The sequence below is a fragment of the Dictyostelium discoideum genome (genome assembly GCF_000004695.1).
Source record: "Dictyostelium discoideum AX4 chromosome 5 chromosome, whole genome shotgun sequence".
Taxonomy (NCBI): Eukaryota; Evosea; class Eumycetozoa; order Dictyosteliales; family Dictyosteliaceae; genus Dictyostelium; species Dictyostelium discoideum.
The window spans coordinates 153744-176795 of NC_007091.3; the positions used below are offsets into that span (position 1 = coordinate 153744).

At 22.0% G+C, this 23052-nt stretch overlaps 12 protein-coding genes across 12 annotated transcripts; 3 read left to right on the forward strand and 9 right to left on the reverse strand.

Moving 5' to 3' along the window:
• Window positions 1–481: 481 nt before the first annotated feature.
• DDB_G0287339 (hypothetical protein) lies at window positions 482–2691 on the forward strand (the record flags this gene model as incomplete). The annotated part of the gene is made up of 2 exons (XM_632155.1): window positions 482–536; window positions 641–2691. The coding sequence occupies 2 exons, from the start codon at window positions 482–484 to the stop codon at window positions 2689–2691; spliced, it is 2106 nt and encodes a 701-aa protein (XP_637247.1).
• A 632-nt stretch (window positions 2692–3323) lies between these two features.
• DDB_G0287341 (hypothetical protein) lies at window positions 3324–4294 on the forward strand (the record flags this gene model as incomplete). The annotated part of the gene is made up of 3 exons (XM_632156.1): window positions 3324–3402; window positions 3511–3917; window positions 4043–4294. 3 exons carry the CDS (start codon window positions 3324–3326, stop codon window positions 4292–4294), a joined length of 738 nt encoding a protein of 245 aa, XP_637248.1.
• Window positions 4295–4515: 221 nt separating this feature from the next.
• On the reverse strand, window positions 4516–5519 carry DDB_G0287343 (hypothetical protein; the record flags this gene model as incomplete). Its single annotated transcript, XM_632157.1, has 3 exons — window positions 4516–4690; window positions 4772–5188; window positions 5275–5519. The coding sequence occupies 3 exons, from the start codon at window positions 5517–5519 to the stop codon at window positions 4516–4518; spliced, it is 837 nt and encodes a 278-aa protein (XP_637249.1).
• Window positions 5520–5701: 182 nt separating this feature from the next.
• ankrd39 (ankyrin repeat-containing protein 39) lies at window positions 5702–6309 on the reverse strand (the record flags this gene model as incomplete). Its single annotated transcript, XM_632158.2, has 2 exons — window positions 5702–5887; window positions 5971–6309. The coding sequence occupies 2 exons, from the start codon at window positions 6307–6309 to the stop codon at window positions 5702–5704; spliced, it is 525 nt and encodes a 174-aa protein (XP_637250.2).
• Window positions 6310–7145: 836 nt separating this feature from the next.
• DDB_G0287441 (transmembrane protein) lies at window positions 7146–8439 on the forward strand (the record flags this gene model as incomplete). The annotated part of the gene is made up of 4 exons (XM_002649078.1): window positions 7146–7192; window positions 7303–7417; window positions 7526–7833; window positions 7941–8439. 4 exons carry the CDS (start codon window positions 7146–7148, stop codon window positions 8437–8439), a joined length of 969 nt encoding a protein of 322 aa, XP_002649124.1.
• A 64-nt stretch (window positions 8440–8503) lies between these two features.
• Window positions 8504–10408, reverse strand: DDB_G0287347 (hypothetical protein; the record flags this gene model as incomplete). Its single annotated transcript, XM_632161.1, has 2 exons — window positions 8504–10138; window positions 10214–10408. 2 exons carry the CDS (start codon window positions 10406–10408, stop codon window positions 8504–8506), a joined length of 1830 nt encoding a protein of 609 aa, XP_637253.1.
• Window positions 10409–10476: 68 nt separating this feature from the next.
• DDB_G0287349 (hypothetical protein) lies at window positions 10477–11115 on the reverse strand (the record flags this gene model as incomplete). Its single annotated transcript, XM_632162.1, has 2 exons — window positions 10477–10835; window positions 10959–11115. 2 exons carry the CDS (start codon window positions 11113–11115, stop codon window positions 10477–10479), a joined length of 516 nt encoding a protein of 171 aa, XP_637254.1.
• A 167-nt stretch (window positions 11116–11282) lies between these two features.
• On the reverse strand, window positions 11283–15764 carry dhx37 (DEAD/DEAH box helicase; the record flags this gene model as incomplete). Its single annotated transcript, XM_632163.1, has 2 exons — window positions 11283–15537; window positions 15634–15764. 2 exons carry the CDS (start codon window positions 15762–15764, stop codon window positions 11283–11285), a joined length of 4386 nt encoding a protein of 1461 aa, XP_637255.1.
• A 337-nt stretch (window positions 15765–16101) lies between these two features.
• On the reverse strand, window positions 16102–17943 carry fdxr (adrenodoxin reductase; the record flags this gene model as incomplete). Its single annotated transcript, XM_632164.1, has 3 exons — window positions 16102–16959; window positions 17037–17505; window positions 17723–17943. 3 exons carry the CDS (start codon window positions 17941–17943, stop codon window positions 16102–16104), a joined length of 1548 nt encoding a protein of 515 aa, XP_637256.1.
• Window positions 17944–18425: 482 nt separating this feature from the next.
• DDB_G0287355 (hypothetical protein) lies at window positions 18426–18551 on the reverse strand (the record flags this gene model as incomplete). The annotated part of the gene is made up of 1 exon (XM_632165.1): window positions 18426–18551. The coding sequence occupies one exon, from the start codon at window positions 18549–18551 to the stop codon at window positions 18426–18428; it is 126 nt and encodes a 41-aa protein (XP_637257.1).
• Window positions 18552–18796: 245 nt separating this feature from the next.
• Window positions 18797–21080, reverse strand: DDB_G0287357 (hypothetical protein; the record flags this gene model as incomplete). The annotated part of the gene is made up of 3 exons (XM_632166.1): window positions 18797–18927; window positions 19018–20833; window positions 20901–21080. The coding sequence occupies 3 exons, from the start codon at window positions 21078–21080 to the stop codon at window positions 18797–18799; spliced, it is 2127 nt and encodes a 708-aa protein (XP_637258.1).
• Window positions 21081–21321: 241 nt separating this feature from the next.
• On the reverse strand, window positions 21322–22903 carry DDB_G0287359 (hypothetical protein; the record flags this gene model as incomplete). The annotated part of the gene is made up of 2 exons (XM_632167.1): window positions 21322–22580; window positions 22717–22903. 2 exons carry the CDS (start codon window positions 22901–22903, stop codon window positions 21322–21324), a joined length of 1446 nt encoding a protein of 481 aa, XP_637259.1.
• Window positions 22904–23052: the final 149 nt, after the last annotated feature.

A 23052-nucleotide genomic window follows, 5' to 3' on the forward strand; every position in this document is an offset into this window, starting at 1 on the left:
TTTTTTTTTTTTATAATTTTGAAAGAATATTAATATTAGATTATATTTTTTTTAAAATAAAAAATTAAATCATATAAATTTTTATTTTTTTATAATTAAAATTAAATCAAATCGAAAAAATGTAAATTTAATGAACACACAAAAAAACACACTAACATACACACACTCGATCCCAAAAAATACAAAAACACTAAAAAGTGTTTATTTTTATTATTATTTATTTATTTAAAAATAATTTGTGTAGTTTTAATTTTTTTTTTTTTTTATTTTTTTTTTTTTTAATTTAGATTATTTTAAATAATTTTTTTTATTTAAATACAAATATTAACAATTATAAATTAACCATATTAATTGAATAACAAAATTAAAAAAATTCGAGATATTTTTTATTTAAATCAAATTTTTTTTTTTTTTTTTTTTTTTTAAGATTAAAAAAAAAATTAAAATATAAAACTATATATCAATTACATTTTTAAAAAAAATGAATTATAAAATATCAACTATTTTAATTTATCTAATTTTATATATAAATAAAAGTATACTTTCTTTTTCCAGATTAAAATAATATTTTTTTTTTCTTTTTTTTTTTTTTCTCTAAACATAATTTTTTTTTATTTTTTTTTTTTTATTTTCCTTTTAGATTATGGACATAAAAAAATAGAAGTGTTTATATCACCACATGAATATATAATAAAGAATGAAGAAGGATCAAATGTTCCAATAGTGTTATCACCAATTTGTAATATTTCATATTATCCAATTTTATTAATGGGTAAAAACTTATTAAAATCAAATAATAATAATATAAATAATAATAAAAATTCAATTTATATTGGAAAGATACCATGTACAGATGTTATTCAATTTAAAAATGATAGTAGTATACTTGAATACTATGGTGATATAAATAACGATTTAGATAGTTTTGATAATTATTCACTCGATAAACAATATATAAATATTTTATTAAATTATACAAACAAACATTCAGATATTGAAATATTGAAATGTAATTTACAAACTAAATTTATATCACCTCCTGATCTTTTAGAACAAGATATCTATATTGCTATAAACAACAATAATAATAATAATAATAATAATAATAATAATAATAATAATAGTAATAATGAAGATATGCATGAATCACAAAATTATATTCTTTATAAAGGAGTATCAAAATATCAAAGTAACACAGATATTTGTAATAGTCATAGTCAATGTTTATTAACTATTTGTTTATGTGACTCATTTTCTTTGGATGGTCCATTGTGTAATCTTAAAACTGATAATAGTGATAATATTAATAATAATAATAATAATAATAATAATAATAATAATAATAATAATAATAATAATAATAATAATAATAATAATAATGATAGTAAAAGAAAATTTTTAAAAGAAAATAATTATAAAATAAATAAGAAACAACCATTGTATAATCAAAAATTACCAGAAATAATTTATTCAAATTCAAATAGTAGTTGGACAATAAGATTTACAGAGATTAGAATAGCTGGTGTAGATAATAGAGATATTAAATCAATTTATTATAACCAATTCATTCAATTCTTTCATCATGATTGGTCAATTAAAAAACTTTATAAATTAAATGATAATAATTATTATGAAAAAGATAATTCTAGTGACAGTAATATTAATGAAGAAGAGTCAGAAGAAGAAGAAGAAGATAATAATAATAATAATGATGATGATGATGATCAAGTTTATAGATATAAATTAATAACATCAGATATTAGTATAAATATCGAAGTTTATACTATTAATAATAATAATTCAAATATTTTATTAAATGATAGATTTAAATATTATAAAATTGGTGATATTTTAATATCAATAACATTATCAAATGTTTCAACACCATTAAAAACTGGTTATAGATTTAAAATGGTATTTGAAGTTCAAACTAATATTCAACAAAAACCAATTTGTGGTATCAATAGTGATCTTGATCCATTCGAATTTGAATATGGTAAAAATTTCAATGGTGATCTTAAATGGCTTTCAACTACAAGTAATTTCTCAACATTATATACAAGATTTAATGTTGATAATTTAAATAATAAAAATAATAATAATAATAATAATAATAATAAACTACAATATTATAATGAAATAGATAATGGTGTATCATTTGATATTATTAAAGATCCATATAATCAAATTAAGGGTAATTCAGAAGTTTTCATTTTTTTTGAACCTTTTAATGATAGTATTACAATTTATTCAGATTTTAAAATTTTAGGATTTATTGAATTTCCAAATATTTCTCATCATCCATGTAAAGAAGTTTTACCAATTGCTGATGCTACTGTTTATTTAATACCAACAATTATTCCTGTAATATCACTAGCTTTAATTTGTTTAGTTAGTGTTGTTGTTAATTTAGTTAAAACTAATAATGCTTCACTACAGTTTAATAGGTTTGGTAGTAATTTTAAATCAATAGATGATACTGATAATAATTCAAATAATATTTCAAATAATAATAATAATTCAAATAGTAATAATTCAAATAATAAATATAATAATAATAAATTAAAAAGTTATAATGAACCACTTTTTAAAACCAATTTCCAAGATATAGATGAATATTTTAATACAAGTATTAGTAATATACATTCAATTGGTTGTAATGGTGCTTTAACTGATGAGAATTTTATTTAACAAGGTTAAATCTTAAACATATGGAATTTAAAAAAATAAATATAATCATTCATTCATTTACCAATAAAATAAAATTTAATCGATATTTGTTTTAGAAAATTGGGTTGTATTTTCATCTTTTTTTTTTTTTTTTTTTTTTTTTTTTCTATTAAATAATATTATTGAAAGAAGGAAATCAAAATTTCACAAATTTTTCCTATTCATATTTTAAAATATAATAATCAAAAGAATTTATTTTAACTTTCAAAAGCAAATAAAAATACCTATAGGGATTTATTTATTATTCCAATTAAAAAAAAATGTTAAAAAAAAAAAAAAAATAATTATTTAAATAAAAAAAAAAATTATATAAAAAAATAGGATTTAAATTTGGGGTGTTTTTTATAACACTGTTATAATTTATTAAAAAATTTCCAAAAAAAATTTTTAATTTTAATTAAAAAAAAAAAAAAAAAAAAAAAAAAAAAAAAAAAAAAAAAAAACCACACACTACCGAAGCAAAAAAACAAATTAATAATATAAATATATAAATAGAGTTTTATTAATGATGAGATAATTAATTATAAAAAGCTTTATAAAAAAATAAAAACAACAAGAAAAATATAAAATACTTATAAATAAAAATAAAAAAAATGAATAGTTTAAAATTTAAACTAACATTTTATACACTTTTTGGATTAATTTGGTCATTATTAGTTTTTTTCTTTTTATGTAAGAATTTTATTATTAAAAAACAAAACAAAAAAAAATACATTTCCTTATTTATTTATTTATTTATTTATTTATTTATTTATTTTTTAACCCAAATAAATAAAATAGCACCATGGTATGAAGAAACATTAAAAAAAGATATATTTGAATTAAAACAATATAAATTTAGTAATTTTTTAATTTTATATGATAAAATAGAATATAATAAATTTGATTATGTTGATGGAGCAGAAACTTATTTTAGAGATGCATTTGGTTTTGAAACTAAAACGTTAGAAGGGATTATGACATCGATTAAAGTATTATCAACATTAGCTTTTCTCAGTACAACATTTTTAATTTATTTTACAATTATATTCTATGTTCATATAAAATTTATATTCGATACAGAGAATCATAGAAGATTAGGTAAAAAAGTATGGTGTTATGTTTTAATTGGTTCACCATTAGTTTCTTTCTTTTTATCATTTATTACTCTATTCTTAATAATTGGTATACCAAGTGCTGTTAGAAATGTAAATTATAAAAAAATTTATTACATATTTATAATTATAGTATAATTTCATTTCTTCATTTTACTAATTTTATTAAATATTAATTTTATTTTTTATTTTTTTTTTTGAAAAAAAAAAAAAAAAAGGATTGTTATAAAGAATATGGTAAAAAATTTTGTAATTCACAACTTAGATATCATACATCATTTATTGGAGAGAATCAAGTTTGGTTATGGGGACCATCAAGAGGTTGGATAATATTAATGGTTGATACAATTTTAACATTTTTTGCAACAATTTATTGTTGGAGAAATGCTCATAAATTTGATGAAGTTAAAATGAAAAAAAAGAAAAAAAATTACTTGAATAATAATAATAATAAAAATAACATATTATAATTATATAATAATAATAATTAATAATAATAATAAAGGTTCGATCAAAATGTACCACTATAGAGATTTTAATTTAAAATAAAATTTTATTTTTCTTTCTTTTATTATTACTATATGTATTAATACTTTTTATCATGATATTGTTAAGTAATAAAGGAAAAAAAAAAAAAAAATTATTATTATTATTATTTTTATTATTTTTATTATTATTATTATTATTATTATTAAGCACCATATTTTGGTACTTTACCTAATTTGAAAGCTAATTCTCTAAAATGTTGAAATAATAAAATTTTACCATTTGATCCATTAATAAATTCAGATTCACAAAATGATTTAGTATTATCTTTTCTTGTAAAAATTGAATTATAATGAATTGTGAATAATGGAGATGTTAATCTAAATAAATAAATTAATTAAATAATCATATTAGTAATTATATATATATATATATATTTAAATAATTATTAATTAATTTACCTTGGATCATATGGTAAACTATTTGAGAGTGTATAACTTTGTTTTGGTAAATTAAACCAATTTGGTATGTTTGTAGATTGTTGTTGTTGTTGAGCAGTTAATGGTATTTCTATATTTGTTTGACTATAACCAATTACAATATTAATATAATAATTTTTATTATTATTACCATCATTTTGATTTTTTTTTAATAAATTTGATAAAATTAAATCAATATTAAATAATGTTTTTCTTCTCTCTTCTAATGAATTATTAATAGTTTGATAATGAATCATTATTAATTGTTCATTTGATTCAGAAATTGTATCTAATAATTCTTGATTTGTTTGTTTTTGAGTATCTAATTTTACACTATCACTAAATATACATAATTCTTTTTCTATATTACTTATTAATTTAATCTTTAAATCCATATATCTATATAAAAACATAAAAATTATGTATTAGTGTGTGTGTATTATTATTATTATTATTTTAAATTATATTATTTCTAATAATATTACTTCTCTTTGAAAGATTGTTCCGTTAATTTTTCATCATGTTTAAAACCTAATAATTCTTGAAATTCTCCAAATGTATCTTTATTGGTTGTTGTATCTTTTTGAGAATATAAAAGTTGACCAACACAACCATCATTAACTATTGAATTTAATGTATTTAATTCCAAATCTTTATATAATTCTTTTTCTTCAAATTCTTTATCAAAGACTCCATCAATCCAAATTAGTATGCTTTGTAAGTTGTTCATTGTATTGTGTTGTTGTAAAAGTGAAATTTTAAAAAAAAAAAATAAAAAAAATGAAAAATGGAGTCAAAAAAAAAAAAAAAAAAAAACATGAAAATAAGAATCCATCTGGATTTTAAAAAAAAGTTTATTAAATTAAAAAAAAAAAAAATTTCTTTACATATACATATTTAAAATTCTTTATTTTACTTTAACAATTGAATAGGTTTCATTTTATTTTTATCTAAAATATTAGGATCAGCACCAAATTGTAATAATAAATTAACTATTTCCATATTACCTTGTTGGTAAGCTTTATGAAGTGGTGTCATACCATCTGAATCTATTAAATCAACTTTGGTTATACCTTTTTTTAATAATAATTTTGTATTCTTTAAAAATAAAATAAAATAAAAAATTAATTTTTAATAAAAATAATAACAAAAAATAAAAATAAAAAAAAAACACAACTTACATTTATAGAATTACAAAAACATGATCTATGAAGAGGTGTTGCACCACCACTAGTTTGACAATTAATGTTTGCACCATTATCTAATAACAATTGAACTATGTCATTATTTTTATCATTTCTAACTGCATAGTGCAATGGATAATAACCTGATGAATCCATAGTATTTGAAAGTGATGAATTTTTATATAACAATTGTTCAACCTTTTTAAAATCTGAATTTATAATTGAACCCCATATTCCTCTTTCAAAATTTAATTCATCCAATGATTGTGTAACTGAGTCAACTTGAACATGATTACATTCGTGCCCATTACATTCATGATTATGATGTTTGTCCATCTGTTGTTTCTTTTTGTTTTTTTTATTATTTTTTTATTTTTTTATTTTTTCATTTTTTTTTCAATTCCCAAAAATAAATTTTTTATGACTTTAAAAAAAAAAAAAAATTTCCTTTTCATCTTCTTTTTTTTTTTTTTAACAATTATCCAATTTTATTTATTTTTAATATGAATTTAGTATAGATAAATATAAAACTCTAAAATACACAAATCATATTAAAAATAATAAAAAAAAATAAATGTTACCATTCTTTTTTTTTTTTTTGAATTTTTTTAACCAATTTAAAATTTTATTCTAAAAATAAACCAAATCAAATCAATTTTTTATTTTTTATTTTTTATTTTTTTTATAAAAATCTATTTTTTTATATAAAATTTATTCCCTACTTGTTGTTCAAAATAAAAAAACAATTACAAAAAATGTGTGTTAAAAAATTAAATTTAAGATTCTAAAAAAAAAAAAAAAAAATTTTATAAAACATAATGATTACATTCATTTTTTTTATATTTTATATCATTTTGTGTATTTTTGAATGTTCTATTTATCTATACTAAATTCATATTAAAAATAAATAAAATTGAATAATTGTTAAAAAAAAGAAAAACAAATAAAAAAAAAAAAAAAAAAAAAAGAAAAGTAAAATGAAAAAAAAATGAAAATATTTTTTTTTTTTATTTTTTTTTTTATTTTTTTTTTAATTTGCTCATTTGCAGAAATAAAAAAAAAAAAATATGCGATAATTTTTTTCATTAAAAACATTATTAAAAAAAAAAAAGTAAAAATATATATATTTACAATTCTAAACATTTATTATATGTTATTAGAAATACTTAAATATGATGGATCCATACGCAACAACTCATAGAAGATTGAAACAGATACAGTTTGTATTTTTAGTAAAAAAAAAAAAAAAAAAAAAAATAGAAAAAATTACAAAATCTATATATTAACATTTTTATTTTTATTCTTTTTAATTGTTTAAAACTACAATAGGGGTCATTTTATGACACCACAATCATTAAGAGTACTACCACAATTTACATTAAATTCATTAAATAATAAATCAAACATTTCTTCAATGTGGAGAAAATTAACAACTTCTTCTCGAGTATTTATTATTATTATTATTTAATATTTAATTTATAAAAAAAAAAATACATTATTTTTATTTTTTGGAAGTAATTATTAATATTTAATAATAATAATAAAATTAAAGATAGGAGCAGTATCAATACCACCATTAACAGCATATTATATATTTAAATTATTTAAAGGAAAACATAGAAAATTTATAAATGATAAAGATATTGAAATTATTATAAAAGAGATCTCTGGTAATGATATATTTGATCAAGTTGTAAAATTAGCAAGTAAAGTCATTGGATTTTTGGGTGTAATTCAAATATCAAATAGAATGGAAACTCATTTAGGTGTAAAATTAACATTTTCAAAATCTTATCAATTATTAGTTACACTCTCTTCAATTTTAGATACAATTTTATCATTTACAAAATTAACTCAAAAGTTTGTATTTGAAATTAATAATAAAAAAAAAAAAAAAAAAAGAAAGGAAAAAAAATGTTAATTCTATTTTATTTTATTAACTAAAAATTATTTATTTATTATAAAAGATGGGGAATAATATTTTGTATAGTTAGTATTTTATATTGTATAATTAATATAAGAATGTTATATTTAACATTGGCACATAATAAAACGGTTGAAAGATTATTATCAGTGACAAGAACAAAATGTCAAGGATTTAAAATGAATATACCAGCATTGGGGGCATGGGGATCAGTAGTTGCAATTACATTTTACATTTGGTTAAAAGAAGCAAAGAAATTAGCACAATCTACAGGTGGTATTTTAACGATGACAGCTTTTCTTTTATCAGCAATCGCAGCGATTAGAGTTGGATTAAGAGCTGCAATGACATCTTTTCCAGGTTTAACACCTTTTGAAGGTAGTTCTGCAGTTGTAATCGCTATTATTTTAGGTGCATTACCATTAATACCTTATTATACAACTTCTGAATGGTCAAGAACTCTATTATCAGGTTATTTATCAATTGTAATTTCAATGATAATTAATTCATTTTTTGCTTGGAAAACTCCTTCAATGCTTTAAATAAAATAAAATAAAATAAATAAAAAAATAAAATAGTTTTTTTTTTTTAAAAAGTAATATTTATTTAATGATCATAATTATTTATTGGATTATTATCATTATTATTATTATTATTACTATTTAAAATACTATTATTTAAAGCAGATATTAACGGACTACTTCCACTCCTTTTTTTAACAATTGTATTATTATTATTATTTATATTATTATTATTATTATTATTATTAATATTATTTATATTATTTAAAAAGTTATCATTATTTAAAATTGTTTCAGTTGTTGAGATGAAATAATGATTAATTTCTTTTAAACTCCATGAATAAATTTGATTAGATTGATGAAATGTTAATAATTGAAATGATTGATCATGAATTGTTGGTTCACAACCACCAAATGTTGAAATAAGTATTCTTTGTACCTTTGTTTTATCCATTAATGGAATTATTAAAATTGGTGTTGATGGTAATTCATAGTCAAGAGCACATATTGCATTTCTATGACTACCAGCGAATACCAATAGATTATTAGATTGATCAATAACAACTTTAATTTGATTATATGATGAGAATTTAAAATTTCCATCTAAATTATATTGATTATTTTCTTTTTGGTTATTTGAATTTGATGTAAAATGTAAATCTTTTTGATTTTTAAATTTAAAAATATTAAAATAATTATTATTATTATTAATAATATCATTTATTGAAAAACTATTATCATCATTATTATCGTTATTATTAAAAAGATTATTTGAATTTGATATTGAAGATAAAGAAATACAACCAATACATTTTGTACTTGAACCAGTGTAAACACTATTTCCAGTTACTCTTTGTTGTTGTTTATTAAAAATGAAATGCCAACTCTTTGAAATACCACTTGTAGAGATTGCATTAATAAATACACCTTCTTCACCACCACTAATGAGTACTTTTGAAATTGGATCATCACCTTCATTACATAATGTATAGGTTGAAGCAAAATAAAATCTATCCATATTATCACGTACACTTTTATAAAGGAAATGAACTACACCATCATCAGTACCCAATACTAATACTGATTTTAATCTACCACCATTTGTAATTATTGATGAATTTAAACATGTTACTAAGGGTGAACAATTATTATTATTCCTTATTCTTCTTTTATTTATAATTTCATTTATTATATTTTGTTGATTATTATTATTATTATTATTTTCATTTCCATATATTGAATTTGGGTTATTATTATTATTAATATTTGTGTTGTTGTTGGTTATGTTATTATTATTATTTGTTAAAGAGAAACCAAATGTATTATGAAAAAATTCAGGATCATATAGTTTATAAATTTCATCTATTGACCATTCCCAATTTCTTTTTATATTTTGTTTTAGTTCATACACTTTACTATTTGAACATGCAATAAATAATGAACTTTCATTTGAATTTGCTATTCCCGAAACTCTATCCTCCAATATTATTACTTTAAAATTATTATTTTGATTATTTTGATTATTTTGATTATTTTGATTATTTTGGTTAATTTGATTATTTTGATTAATTTGATTATTATTTGAAACTAAATTAATTTGATCAGCTAAATCAACGATTGTAATTAAACCATACATTGATATACAAGCTAAAAATGAATTACTAATTAAGAAATGAAAATAATCAATATCATGATTAATTGTAATATCCCTTTCTTTAATCTAAATGTAATAATTAATACTTTTTGCACTATTACTTTATGTTTAAAAAAAAAAAAAAAAAAAAAAATTACCTACTTTTACTTTCATATGATGATAATCTAAATCTATGAACCAAATTAAAACTTTTCTTTCAGTAGAAGTACGTGCTGCTAATGAAAATGATGTTGTTTCATTTAAATCATTTTTCAATATTCTTGCGGTTAACTCTTTAATATGATATTCATTTGAAAAACAAAGATGTGTTAATATTTTAACCCATTGAAATGACATTCCCTTATATCTATAATTTATTATTTTTATATTAATATATGTATTCTCTCTATTATTACTTTTAATATTTATACTTGCATCCAAATTTCTAAATAACCATCATTAAAATACAATGCCATAATATTTGCTTTTATTACTGCATGTAGTATTTTCCTATTGTTATTATTACTATTATTGATAATAATATTATTATTATTTGAAGTTAATGGTAATTTTGAAATGAAATAAATTCCACCTGCTACACTTGTAATATTTGAAATATTTATTTTATGTTGAATTAATGCAGATAATCTATCAACACCATAAAAGTCAACTTCTCTATAGACATTATTTAAAGACATTCTATATGGTAATGTAAATGTTCCTGTTCTCATAAAACTGAGTATTGGTGAAAATAACTCTCCATCTCTATCAATAAAATAATAACCTATATTATTTTGTATTTAAAAATTAATATCAAAATAATTATCATCAATATATTCTACTACTACTCTTTTAATGAAGTGGGATTAAGAGGTATTCTTTTTTTTTTTTCAAATCATCATCATACCTTTTGAGTCTATAACTGTACCACAATCACTATTTAATAATCCATTAAAAAAACTACTATTTAATATTAATGTTTCTCTTGTGGTAATGTATTTAAATCCACCAATATTTAATTTTATAATGTTATTATTATTGTTGCTATTAACAGAATGTAACATTATGACAAAAATTGAAAAAAATAAAAAATAAAAATAAATCACGAAATTTCATCAAATTTTTTTTTTTGTTTTTTTTTTTAATTTGGGTTTAATCAAAAAAAAAAAAAAATAATAAAAAAAATAAAAATCAAATATTTATTTTATTTATAAAAAAAAATTAATTTTATTTATTTAATTAATAAAGGATTAATTTTAACAGTATCTAAAGGTGGCCACATTGATTTTAAAATGTTTGGTTTAATTGTATTAATATTTAACCAAGATAAATATTGATCAAATAGATAATTTGGATTTTCAATCCATTGTTGTAAGAGTTTTTCTTTGGTTGAGATACCTTTTGATTTGAGGGTTGAAATTAATTGATAAACTTTTGATTGAGTATTCATTTGAACGATAATTGAAGGATTTGTATTTAAATAGGGTAATAGATATTTTAGAGGTGAGAAAACTTCGCCCTCTAGTAAAGCCTTGGCAAAGTAACGTATTGATTCCAATTTATCAGGATGATCAATTTTTAGCATTGGCAATTCCCAATGATGAACACCATAATTTGGTTTGATACAACATCTAACACGATCGTGTTTTAGTGAATAATGAGGTGCAGGTTGTTCCAATGGTTTAAACTCTGAACATAATGGTTTACCCAATAATGGTAACCAAGATGGATTAATCTCTGTAACCAACTTCATATATGGTCTTGAAGTTTCAATGATATCACAATAGATTACATATTCAGCTTGAGTATTAACACCACCTAAATTTGAAGTTGGATGAATGAAACATGTTCCATCACCACCACCACTACTATTTGAATATGAGGTTGTGCAAGTTTGATATTCAATTAAATGTTTTGGATGATTTTTACCAGTGATTGATTGAGTTTCTTTAACTTTTGAAATTTGATCAATTAAACCAGCTGTTATAACTTGTTTAATGAATAATTCTTGTTTTTGAGTTGGTGGTTTAATTGATTGATCAGGATTAACTAAAGTTATAATTGGATTTGAAATTGGATCTAATTCATGATTGGTTTGATTAATTGAATTTACAATCTCTGTTAATTGATGACGAAGTTTATGAATTTCAGACATTGATTTTGTATTTAAAAAGTTTTGAGAACAAAAATGATCAATATCTTTTGGTGATTTTCTAATTTGGTAATCATAAGCACCAACAACTTTTAAAATTGATAAAAGATCAGATTCTTTGTGTAACCATTTTCTCATACTATTTCTAAGACGTTGAAGATGTTTTTGTCTTTCTTCTTTTTCTTTTTCAATAAATTCTTTTTCACTTTGTGATGATGAATCAATTTGTTGTTTTTCATTGTTATCATCATTTTCATCATTATTTTGATTTGCTTCATAGGCTTCTTTTAAAAATGGATCTTTAACAGTTAAAATTGAAACGATTGCAATGATATAAGGTAAACAATTATGCTCTTGACCTAATAATAACATTTTAGAATGACGTGGTGAAACTGGAAATTGTGACATTTTCATACCCAATTCAGTGATTGAAAAAGTTTTAACCTCTAAAGCACCCAAATTAATTAAAGTACGTAATGCCAATTTCAAAGAAGATTCATCAGGTGGTGTTGGAAATGGAAAACCTGTAATTTTTTGAATACCCATACTTTTCATTTGTAATATCATACCATCGATTGGGATCATTAAAATTTCAGGTTTTGAAAATTGTTGGAAATGATCATTGAAAACAGCACTTGAATAAATTCTATAGCAATGACCTGGACCTGTTCTACCTGCTCTACCTGCTCTTTGATCTGCTGATGCTTTAGATGTCCAACCAACTTCAAAACTACTAATACCATTATCCTTATTATAATATCTTTGTTTAACTCTACCTGTATCAACTACATATTTAATATTTGGTATTGTTAATGATGTCTCTGCCAAATTTGTTGCAACTACTACCAATCTTGATCCTAATGGTGGTGTTTGAAAAACTCTCATTTGTTTTGATGTTGGTAATGTTGAATATAATGGTAATACAAATAATGGTCCTGCTGGTTTTTCATCATCTTCTGTAATTATATCTTCTTTACCAATTTCAAATTCATCTTCATCTTCATTATTATTATTATTATTATTTTCATTTTCATCAACTTCTTCTTCTTCTTCAACTTCTTCTTCTTCAACTTCTTCTTCTTCAACCTCCTCTTCTTCAACCTCCTCTTCTTCAACCTCCTCTTCTTCAACCTCCTCTTCTTCAACCTCCTCTTCTTCAACTTCTTCTTCCTCTACTTCTTCTTCATCATTAACAATAAATTGATCATCATTTAAAACATCTAAATTTTCAATATCATCATTATCATCATCATTATCATTATCATCATCATCATCATGATTATCAATATTAAAAGTATCATCAACAGTATTATCAAAATCAAAATCTTCAGCATCACCATAAACTAAATTACTTGATTTAATATTATTTTGATTTTCTTGATCATCAGATTTAAATTGTTGATTAATTTTATCAATTTCAACTTTAAAAGATTTATTGATTGCTTTAATTGGGAAAGCTCTTCTTAATTTTGAACAAAGATATTCAATTTCTTGTTTACCTGTAACGAAAACTAAAATACCACCAGATGGTAGGTTTTTATGAATTTTCACCACTTTTTTATAACATTCATCGATATAGTTAACTAATTCAGTTTTCTTATTGAAATGGATTGTAACAGGGAATTGTCTAGTTGGTATATTGATGACTGGTGGTGGTCTAGAAAATAAAGTTTTATTCTTTGTAAAATCTTCAACTCTTAAAGTTGCTGACATCACCACTAATTTCAATGGGTAAATCATATCCACACCAATGGTACCATTGGCTTTATTAGTAGCCAATGATTTTAAATATAATTTCTTTCTTAATGGTACAATTCTTGATAAAAGTCCAATTAAAATATCAGTATTTAAATTACGTTCGTGTGCTTCGTCGATTAAAATTGAAGAATATTGTGATAGGAGGAAATCAGTTTGAACCTCTCTCATTAAGATACCATCAGTCATAAATTTGATTTTATTAACACTACTATCTAATTTCTTATCATAACGAATTTGGTAACCCACTTCCTTACCAAACTCAACGTTTAACTCTTCAGCGACACGTTTTGCTGTTGAAACAGCAGCCACTCTTCTTGGTTGAGTTACACCAATAATTCCTGGGAAATCACCACTTTCACGATGACCAAAACCACTTTCATATAGGAATTGTGGGACTTGGGTAGTTTTACCAGACCCTGTTTCACCACAAATGATTACCACATCATTATCTTTAATTTTTTCAACAATACTATGCTCTTCCAACATAATTGGTAAATTATCTCTAACTGCATCAATCTCTGGTTTACGTTCAACTTTAACATTAAATACATTATATTCAATTGGTTTTGCATCAACCTCTTCACTCATTGCATCTTCAATAGTTTCAATACCTGTCTTTGTACTTAAAAATACTTCCCTATTCTCTTCTTCCTCTTTACCAAATACTTCAATTGAATAATTATATCTATCAATTTCACTATTAACTTGATTAGCAATTTCTTCCAATTCCTCCTTTTTAATTTCTTCTTCTTCTTCTTCTTCTTTAACTTTTTCTTCAACTTTATTTTTTTGTTTTTTATTTTGTTTTTTATTTTCATTTGTTTTTGTTTTAATTGTATTTATATTTGATTGTGTAGTAGTAGTTGTTGTAGTAGTAGTTGTGGTTGTTGTAGTTTGTGTCTTATTATTATCATTTACTTTCTTTTTCTTTTTAGTATCATTTTCAGATTGTTCAATTGTTTTTCTCTTTTTTTGTTCTGTTTCAGGTTGTGGTGGTGGTGGTGGTGGTGGTGGTTGTTGTTCTTCTTTATTATTATCTTTAGTATGTTTATTATTATGTTTTTTAATTTCAACATTTTTATTTGTACTATTTAATTCAATTGTATTTTCATCTTCAGAATCATCTTGTTCTTTTTGTTGATCTTTTAAATAGGAACCTTTATCTTGATGAGAATCATTATATTCTTGATAATCTCTTTCAACATCTTGATCTTTCCAAAAGAAGAATTTCTTTTTTGATTTCTCTTCTCTACGTTTTTCAATTGCTTTATGTTGTTTATCAAATTCGATTCTATCTAGAGTTTCTGGTTCCAATTGTGGTATTTCAATTGGTGTACTCTTTTCAATGATTGGTTCTAAATAGTCATCCCAATCATCTGATATTTTCTCTGGTCTAATCACTTTTTTATTTATATCTGCATCTTTAAAATATTTTATATCTTTTGGTATTAATCCTACAACATTTAATTCTGCTTCTTTCTTTTGTCTTTCAATAGATGCTTTATTAGTTTCTTTACTACCAATACTTGCTGAGGTTTTTAACAATTCTCTATTTTTTTCACTCATTGAATTAGTTCTATAAAAAAAAAAAAAAAAAATATATTTTAATTTATTAGTAATTTATAAAACAATATATGTGTGTGTATGTATGAATGTATGTAAGATACTTTACTGTAATTGATCCATTAAAACTTTTCTTTCAGCATGTTTATCAATTTTCTTTCTGATTGTTGCTTTTAATCTCTCCTCTCTTGTTAACTTTTTTTTCTTTGCCAACGCTCTTTTTAATGCATCTGTAGTCATTTTATAAAATTACTATTATCCAAATAAATGAATAATTTAGTTCTGTGTATATAAATTAATTGGGAAAAAAAAATAAGATTGTGTAAAAAAAAATAAAAATTGGAAAAAAAATTAAAAATATTAAAAAAATAAAAAATAAATTTGTAAAAAAAAAAACGAACGAAAAAATATTTTTTTTTTTTTTTTTTTTTTTTTTTTTTTTTTTTTTTTTTTTTTTTCCAATTTAAGTCTTAAATTAAATTAATGAAATATAAAATAATTACATGAATAATGTTTAGAATTTTTTAAAAATTATAATAATAATTAACATATGTTTTTTATTTTTTTTTTTTTTTTTTTAGGAATTATTTATTATATTTTTTAATTCATCAAAAACTATTATTTTTTCCAATAATTTACCTTTCTCTTTACCTCTTTTAACTTCTTCAGATTCAATTTTTTTATAATCGTTAAAGTTTATAATTTTATGATTTGGTTGTAAGAGACTTGTTATACTATTATGACCGCCGTCATTATTATTATTATTATTAATGAATTGATTAGATTCATAATCTTGATGAATGATTGAAGCTGTTTCTTCACTATTTGCAGATATATTTGGAATACTACCAGATGGACCACCTTTTAACCAACCACTAACATAGAGACCATTAATGAATTTATCACTATTTGGTTCCTCTAAAACTTTACCATACTTATTTGGAATTGAAACACTATTGAAATCAAATGGTACACTTGGGAATTGTTTTGTACCAGTGTAACCAATTGATCTAAATAATGATGAACATTCTATTATTTCAAATTCACCTGAACCAATTGCCTTCTTTTGTTGAGTCTTTTCATCAATTATTAATTTATTTTTCTCTAATTTAATCTTTGATAACACCATACCATCACCACTACCACTACTACTACCATATTTATCTAATAATTCAACAGGTGATCTTAAGAAATGGAATATTAAATTCATATTACCATTATTTGCAATCTCTTGATCAAATGGTTTTAAATGTTGTTTAAATAATTCAAATGTTCTCTTTTTTGCTCTCTCTAATTTCGATACATCCTCTTCTGAAACATCCAATGTACTAATGTCATTTATAAATGTATTTACATTTTGTAATGTTAATATTTCTCTAATTTCTTTATTTGTAAATGAAACTTCTAAAGGTCCTCTTCTACCAATTATATGAATCTTTTTTTTTAAAAATATGTTAGTATATTTTATATTGTTTAACAATAAAAATAATCAATTAACTAATATATACTTACATTTTTAACATTTGATTTATTAATTTTATCAAATGAAGTTGAAGTTATATCAGTCTTTTTTAATTCATCAGAGTTTTTTTTCAAGAGTAATCTAGCTACATCTAAAGCTACATTACCTTGACCAACGATTGCTAAATTCTCATTTGAAAGATCAAATTGTTTATGTTGATCTTTTAGATTACCATTTAACCAACCAATGAATTCACGAGCGAAATAAACATTCTTTAAAGTTAATTCACCTGGTATGCCCAACTTTTTATCACCTTCAATGCCACATGCTAATACAACTGCATGAAAATTATCTTTAATATATTGAAATTTTATATCCTTTTCAATATCAACATTACCAATGAATTGAATTTGATGTGGATGTTCTAATAATACTTTTTCTAATGTATTTTTTACTTTCTTTTCATTTTGATGATCTGGTGAAATACCTGATCTAACTAATCCAAATGGATATGGTAATCTTTTATTTGTAAATTTTGAAAAAAAAAAAAAAAAAAAAACCAAATTTAAATTAGTACACACATATGTTTTTATTATTATTATTATTATTATTATTATTATTATTATTATTATTATTATTATTATTATTATTATTATTATTATTATTATTATTATTATTATTATTATTATTTTTTTTTTTTTTTTTTTTTTTTTTTTTTTTTTTGTTATAAAATTACTTTTCTAAAATTGTAATATTTGCATGTGGTATTTGTCTATGAACTTTTGCAGCTGTATATAAACCAGCTGGTCCACTACCAATAATACACAAATTAAATGGTGTTTTGTTAACTTGATTGGTTGACGATGATGAACAAAACAATCTTATGGTTTTGTTATTAATACAACTATCAACACCATTTACTAATTTACTTGATTTATTAATTAAAACATTAATCATATTATAAATGTCTGTTTTAATGTATCATTACATTTGGAGAAGAAGAAAAAAAAAAAATAAAAAAAAAAAATAAAAAAAATAAAAAAAATAAAAAAATAAAAAATTTCATCGTTGTGACAAAACATTACCTGTTCAAAAAAAAAAAAAAAATATTTTTTTTTTTTTTTTTTTTTGCGACACAATAAGTTTTCATTTTAAAAAATAAATAAAAAAAATATTTTTAAATATCTAAAGATTCTAATCTCTTTTATTAGTTTTTTAAATTTTATTAGATAAACTAACACCAATGGTCAAACAAAATGTTTTTGCTGAAATTAATAATGGTTTTTTCAAACTCATTCAGTTTTAACTTCGAATGGTTTAATCTATGGCGCAAAGTTTAGAAATGTTAATGACGATTTTCAAGTGAAACAGGAATTTGAAAAAAACCACTTCCCAAAGTCGTATCAGGTGGCCAATTTTTATCAAGGAAAGCTGTATCATCAAGTGCCTCCCTCTGTCTCTTGATGATTCAGCCTTCCTTGACAAAAATTGCCCACCTGATACGACTGGGAAGTTGGTTTTTCAAATTCAATCTGTAGAACAATTTCTTGATTGACGAAAGGCATATATTATATATTCACCCAATATTTTGATTCTTCTCTGATCGAGTGAATATATAATATATAAATTTTAAAATAAAAAATATACTCACCCATCAAACCAATTTTTTTATTTTTTTTTTTTTTTTTTTTCATATCTATTTTTTTTATTATAAATGTCATTTTTTGTATTTTTGTGTGCTCTATTTATCTATACTAAATTCATATTAAAAAAAATGAATGTAATCATTCTAGAATTGTTTTTTTATTTTTTATTTTTGTGATAAAATATAATTTTCCATATTTGAATATACAATACTACCTAACCCACTTGCAGGGTCAAAACCAGTTATAGCCTTATAACCAAATTCACAGCAATACATACGATTACAATTATTATTTCCTTTTTTTTTTTTTTTTTTTTTTTTTTTAAATAAATTATATTTATAATTAGTACTATAATTAGAAATATAAAATATAATATAATAATTACCATTTATAATATCATTAAAAACATTTGGACTTTCTTCAGCAGCTTGGTATAATAAAGGATTTAAGAAACCTAATGTTGATTTTCCAGAATTTAATAATTTATCATTTATTAATGAAAACATTGCAGCAATTGATGGTGATGAGCATGATGTACCATCAACTGATATAGTTATACAAGGGCATAAATTCGATGAAACATTATTAGATTGTACAATTGAGTATTTAGAACCAGCAAGTGAAATATCAGGATATGCACGATTTGATGAATTAAAACTGAATGATGGGGGTAATGAGGATGGTTGTTGCTCGAGATACCTATTTACAGCATTAGTTTGATATTGTGGTTGAGATTGTGTAACTGAAAAACCACCACCAGATGTAATGATTGAACCTGACTGAATTGAACAAACTGATTCAGGTTGTGGTGATTCATAAATTTCAGTTGCACCTACTGATGTAACATAGGGTGAACTTGCAGGGAATTCTGGGTTGAAGACAGGTCCATTTGATGGATCAAAACTGTATCCAACCATTTTAAAACCTTCACCTGATACTGGAGTTAAATCTTCACATAAACATGAAGAATAAATATGTGTATAACCAAACACATCAAACTCATATTGAAAATCACAATGAGCATTAACTTGTTGGAAAGTACCCAATGCATCAATTACCTCTGGAACAATGATTAATTCTCTACATGCAATACCCATTTGGTTGACTGGATAAAAACAGTTTGGTGATTCTGTAAAATTTGAATTTACAATTGTAATAGTTGCACAATTGGTAGTTGTGTGCTCACAACCACCAAATGGACAATAACCATTGATACCATCTACTGGACAATTACCAAACACATCAAAAAATCCAGGGGAACCATCGTCACCTGAACTTACGAATATTGAAGTACCACGTAACCCAATTTTTTGAAATTCAACATTAGTTCTCTCAATGTAAACCGTAGAATCCACACCAAGATTATTACAATCTTGTGTGATTTCACATTGTTCCATTTCAATCCACCCATAGGAAATCGAAGCTACATTTGGAATTGGATCAAATGCTTGAATCGATGTACACCAATCCAATACCCATTCACCACTACCCGATTCAAGAAACATTGTTGTAATATTATTACCAATGGCAGTCATATACTGAACATCTAAATCCGATTCAAGTTGTCCACAACCTTGTTCATAACAAAGTGGACTTCCAGCATTTAAAACTCTAACATTTTCAATTGAAAATTGTTGATCAAATGTTTCCAATGCACCAGTACTATAATAATCTGAAAAAGCACCTATTGATTGAACATTCTTTGAATTTGTACCAATAGTATCATTTGGAATACCATAATAATCTTTCAATACTTGAGGTGAAATTGACAACTGTTTTGAAATACCAACAATATCATCTCTTGATTTTCTCATAGTCTCACTCATTTTATTATCTTCAATAAAATCTGATAAACCCAAAACCAAATCAATTTTATTTAAAACATTTATTGGGATTGATGCATCACCAATAATTCTAATTCTTTCTTTATTTGAAATTTCTGATTTATAAATTCCAAAATTTGTTTTAAATAAATTTGATGCTTTTAAAATATTAATTCTAATTTTAATATAATCTGAAAAAACAATCATTTCACTTTTATTAATTTTATTATCAAATAACCAATTTAAAATAATTTCAACATCTTTTTTTGAAGGTGAAATAATTGAATCAATCTCTTTTGAACTTAAAAATTTTCCATAATTTAAACTTTTTGGATTTGAAATATCCCAAAATTTTTCTTTTAAAATATTTAAATTATTCTTTTTTTTTTTTTATATATTAGTACCTATTTATTTTTTATTTTTTTTTTTTTTAAATAAAACTCACTTGTTTGATTAAAATTTTAAATTCTATTATTTCATTTTCATTTGGTAAACTTTTAAAATTAAAGTATGAAGGTGGATTTCTAATATTTGCAATAGTTTCACGTTTTAAACCATCACCACTATTCTCTTTTGCATTTGCAAATAAAATAATAACTAATAATATGATTAACTTTAAAATCATTTTATAAGTGCACTTGTAAATTAATGAAAAAAAAAAAAAAAATAAAAAAATGAAAAATAAAAAAAAAAAACGAATGGGCGAAAACACACATCATCATAACCTTAGATTTTTCAAAATATCTTTTTTTTTTTTTTTTTTCCAAAATATCTTTTTTTTTTTTTTTTTTTTCAAATATCTTTTTTTTTTTTTTTAAAAAAAAAAGTTTTAAATTAATTAAACAATTGTTTATTTATTTATTTTTTTAATTAAGTTTAATAACTTTTAAATTTGAATGAGTTTCAGTGAAATCATTTAAATTTAAAACATCATAAATCTTATCATCAGTATAGTATAAAGTATTTACAGAAGTTGGTAAGTTATCATTTGAGAAACGATGGAAATAGTATTTACATTTTAAAGTTAGAGTAGTTAATGATTTTGGAAGACCATTACCAATTGGTTGATTAAAACATTCACCAATTGATAGGGTTTCAACACTTGAAGGTATTGCATTTGGTTCAATTGGTTGATTGAATCTATAGCCTAATACTAAACTTTTCACACTTGATGGTATAGCATTTGGTAACAACTCCTCATTATAGAATTCACCCAATGTTAAACAAGTCACAGATGTTGGAACTAAACCAATTGGTAAACGTTGTTTATTGCAACCTAATAAATGTAGTGAAGTCAATGATGGTGGTAAACAACCCTTTTTACATTTCTTTAAATTCAAATTCAAAGTTAGACCAACCAATTTCAAAGGCATAGAACCCTGTTCAAGCGATCCTTGAAACCCTTCACCAAAACGTAACCATTGAAGATTTGGTGGGAGTGTGCCCTTTTTAATGGATTGACTGAATCTACTACCAAATTCCAATGTCAATAAAGATGATGGTAAATAACCTTTTTTAATTTTTTGGTTAAATAGTTGACCAAATATCAATGTTTCTAAATTTGGTGGAATACATTTCTTTGATACCAATGGTTGATTGAAATGAAATCCTAACCTTAAAAACTTTAATGTAACTGGTAAACAATTCTTTGGTATTGGTTGATTAAAACTTTCGCCCATATCTAAATGTGTTAATGATGGTGGTAAATAATTTATAAACGATGATGACGATGATGATGATGATAATGGTAAAGAACAAATTGGATGATTAAATGATGCTGAAAACTTTAAATGAATAATATTCTTTGGTAAAGTATTTGCTTTCAATGGTTGATTGAATGATTCATTACCAAGATCTAAAAAAGTCAATGATTGTGGTAACTCTCCCAATGGTTGATTGAAATCATCACCAAATTCAATGTATTCCAAATTATCACATTCTTTCAATGATAAAGGTTGATTAAAATGTTCACCAAATACAATCTTATTAATTGATTGTGGTACACCTCCTGCCTTTAATGGTTGATTAAATGATCTTCCAAATTTTAATTCATTAACTGATAATGGTATACCTCTTTTTGGTATATTTCTATTATTATCTTTAATAAATAATGATGTAATATATTCTAAAAAAAAAATAAAAAAATAAAAAAAAAATTAAAAAATTAAAATGTTAATAAAACTATTTTTAATTTTTATTTTTTTTTTTTTTTTTTTTTTTTTATTTTTTTTTTTTTTTTTTTATTTAATTTAATATTTTACCTCTATGTTCATATTTAATTAATTCATCAACTTTAAATTCTAAAACTTGTTTATGTTTATTAAATAAACGCAAATGATGGAAAATAATATTTCTGATGTATTTATTTCTATAAATTTTAAAGAATTTATAATCCTGTCCTGTTTCTGAATGATCGTTGCTATTGCAACTACAATGCATTATCATCATCTTTTTTTTTTGTTTTTTTTTTGTTTAAATTTTTTTGTTTTTTTATTTATTTAAAAAACTAAAATTTTTTTTTTTTTTATATATATAAAAATATGTGATAGTAATAAATACTACCACATACACTTAATATTAAAATTAATATTATGTAT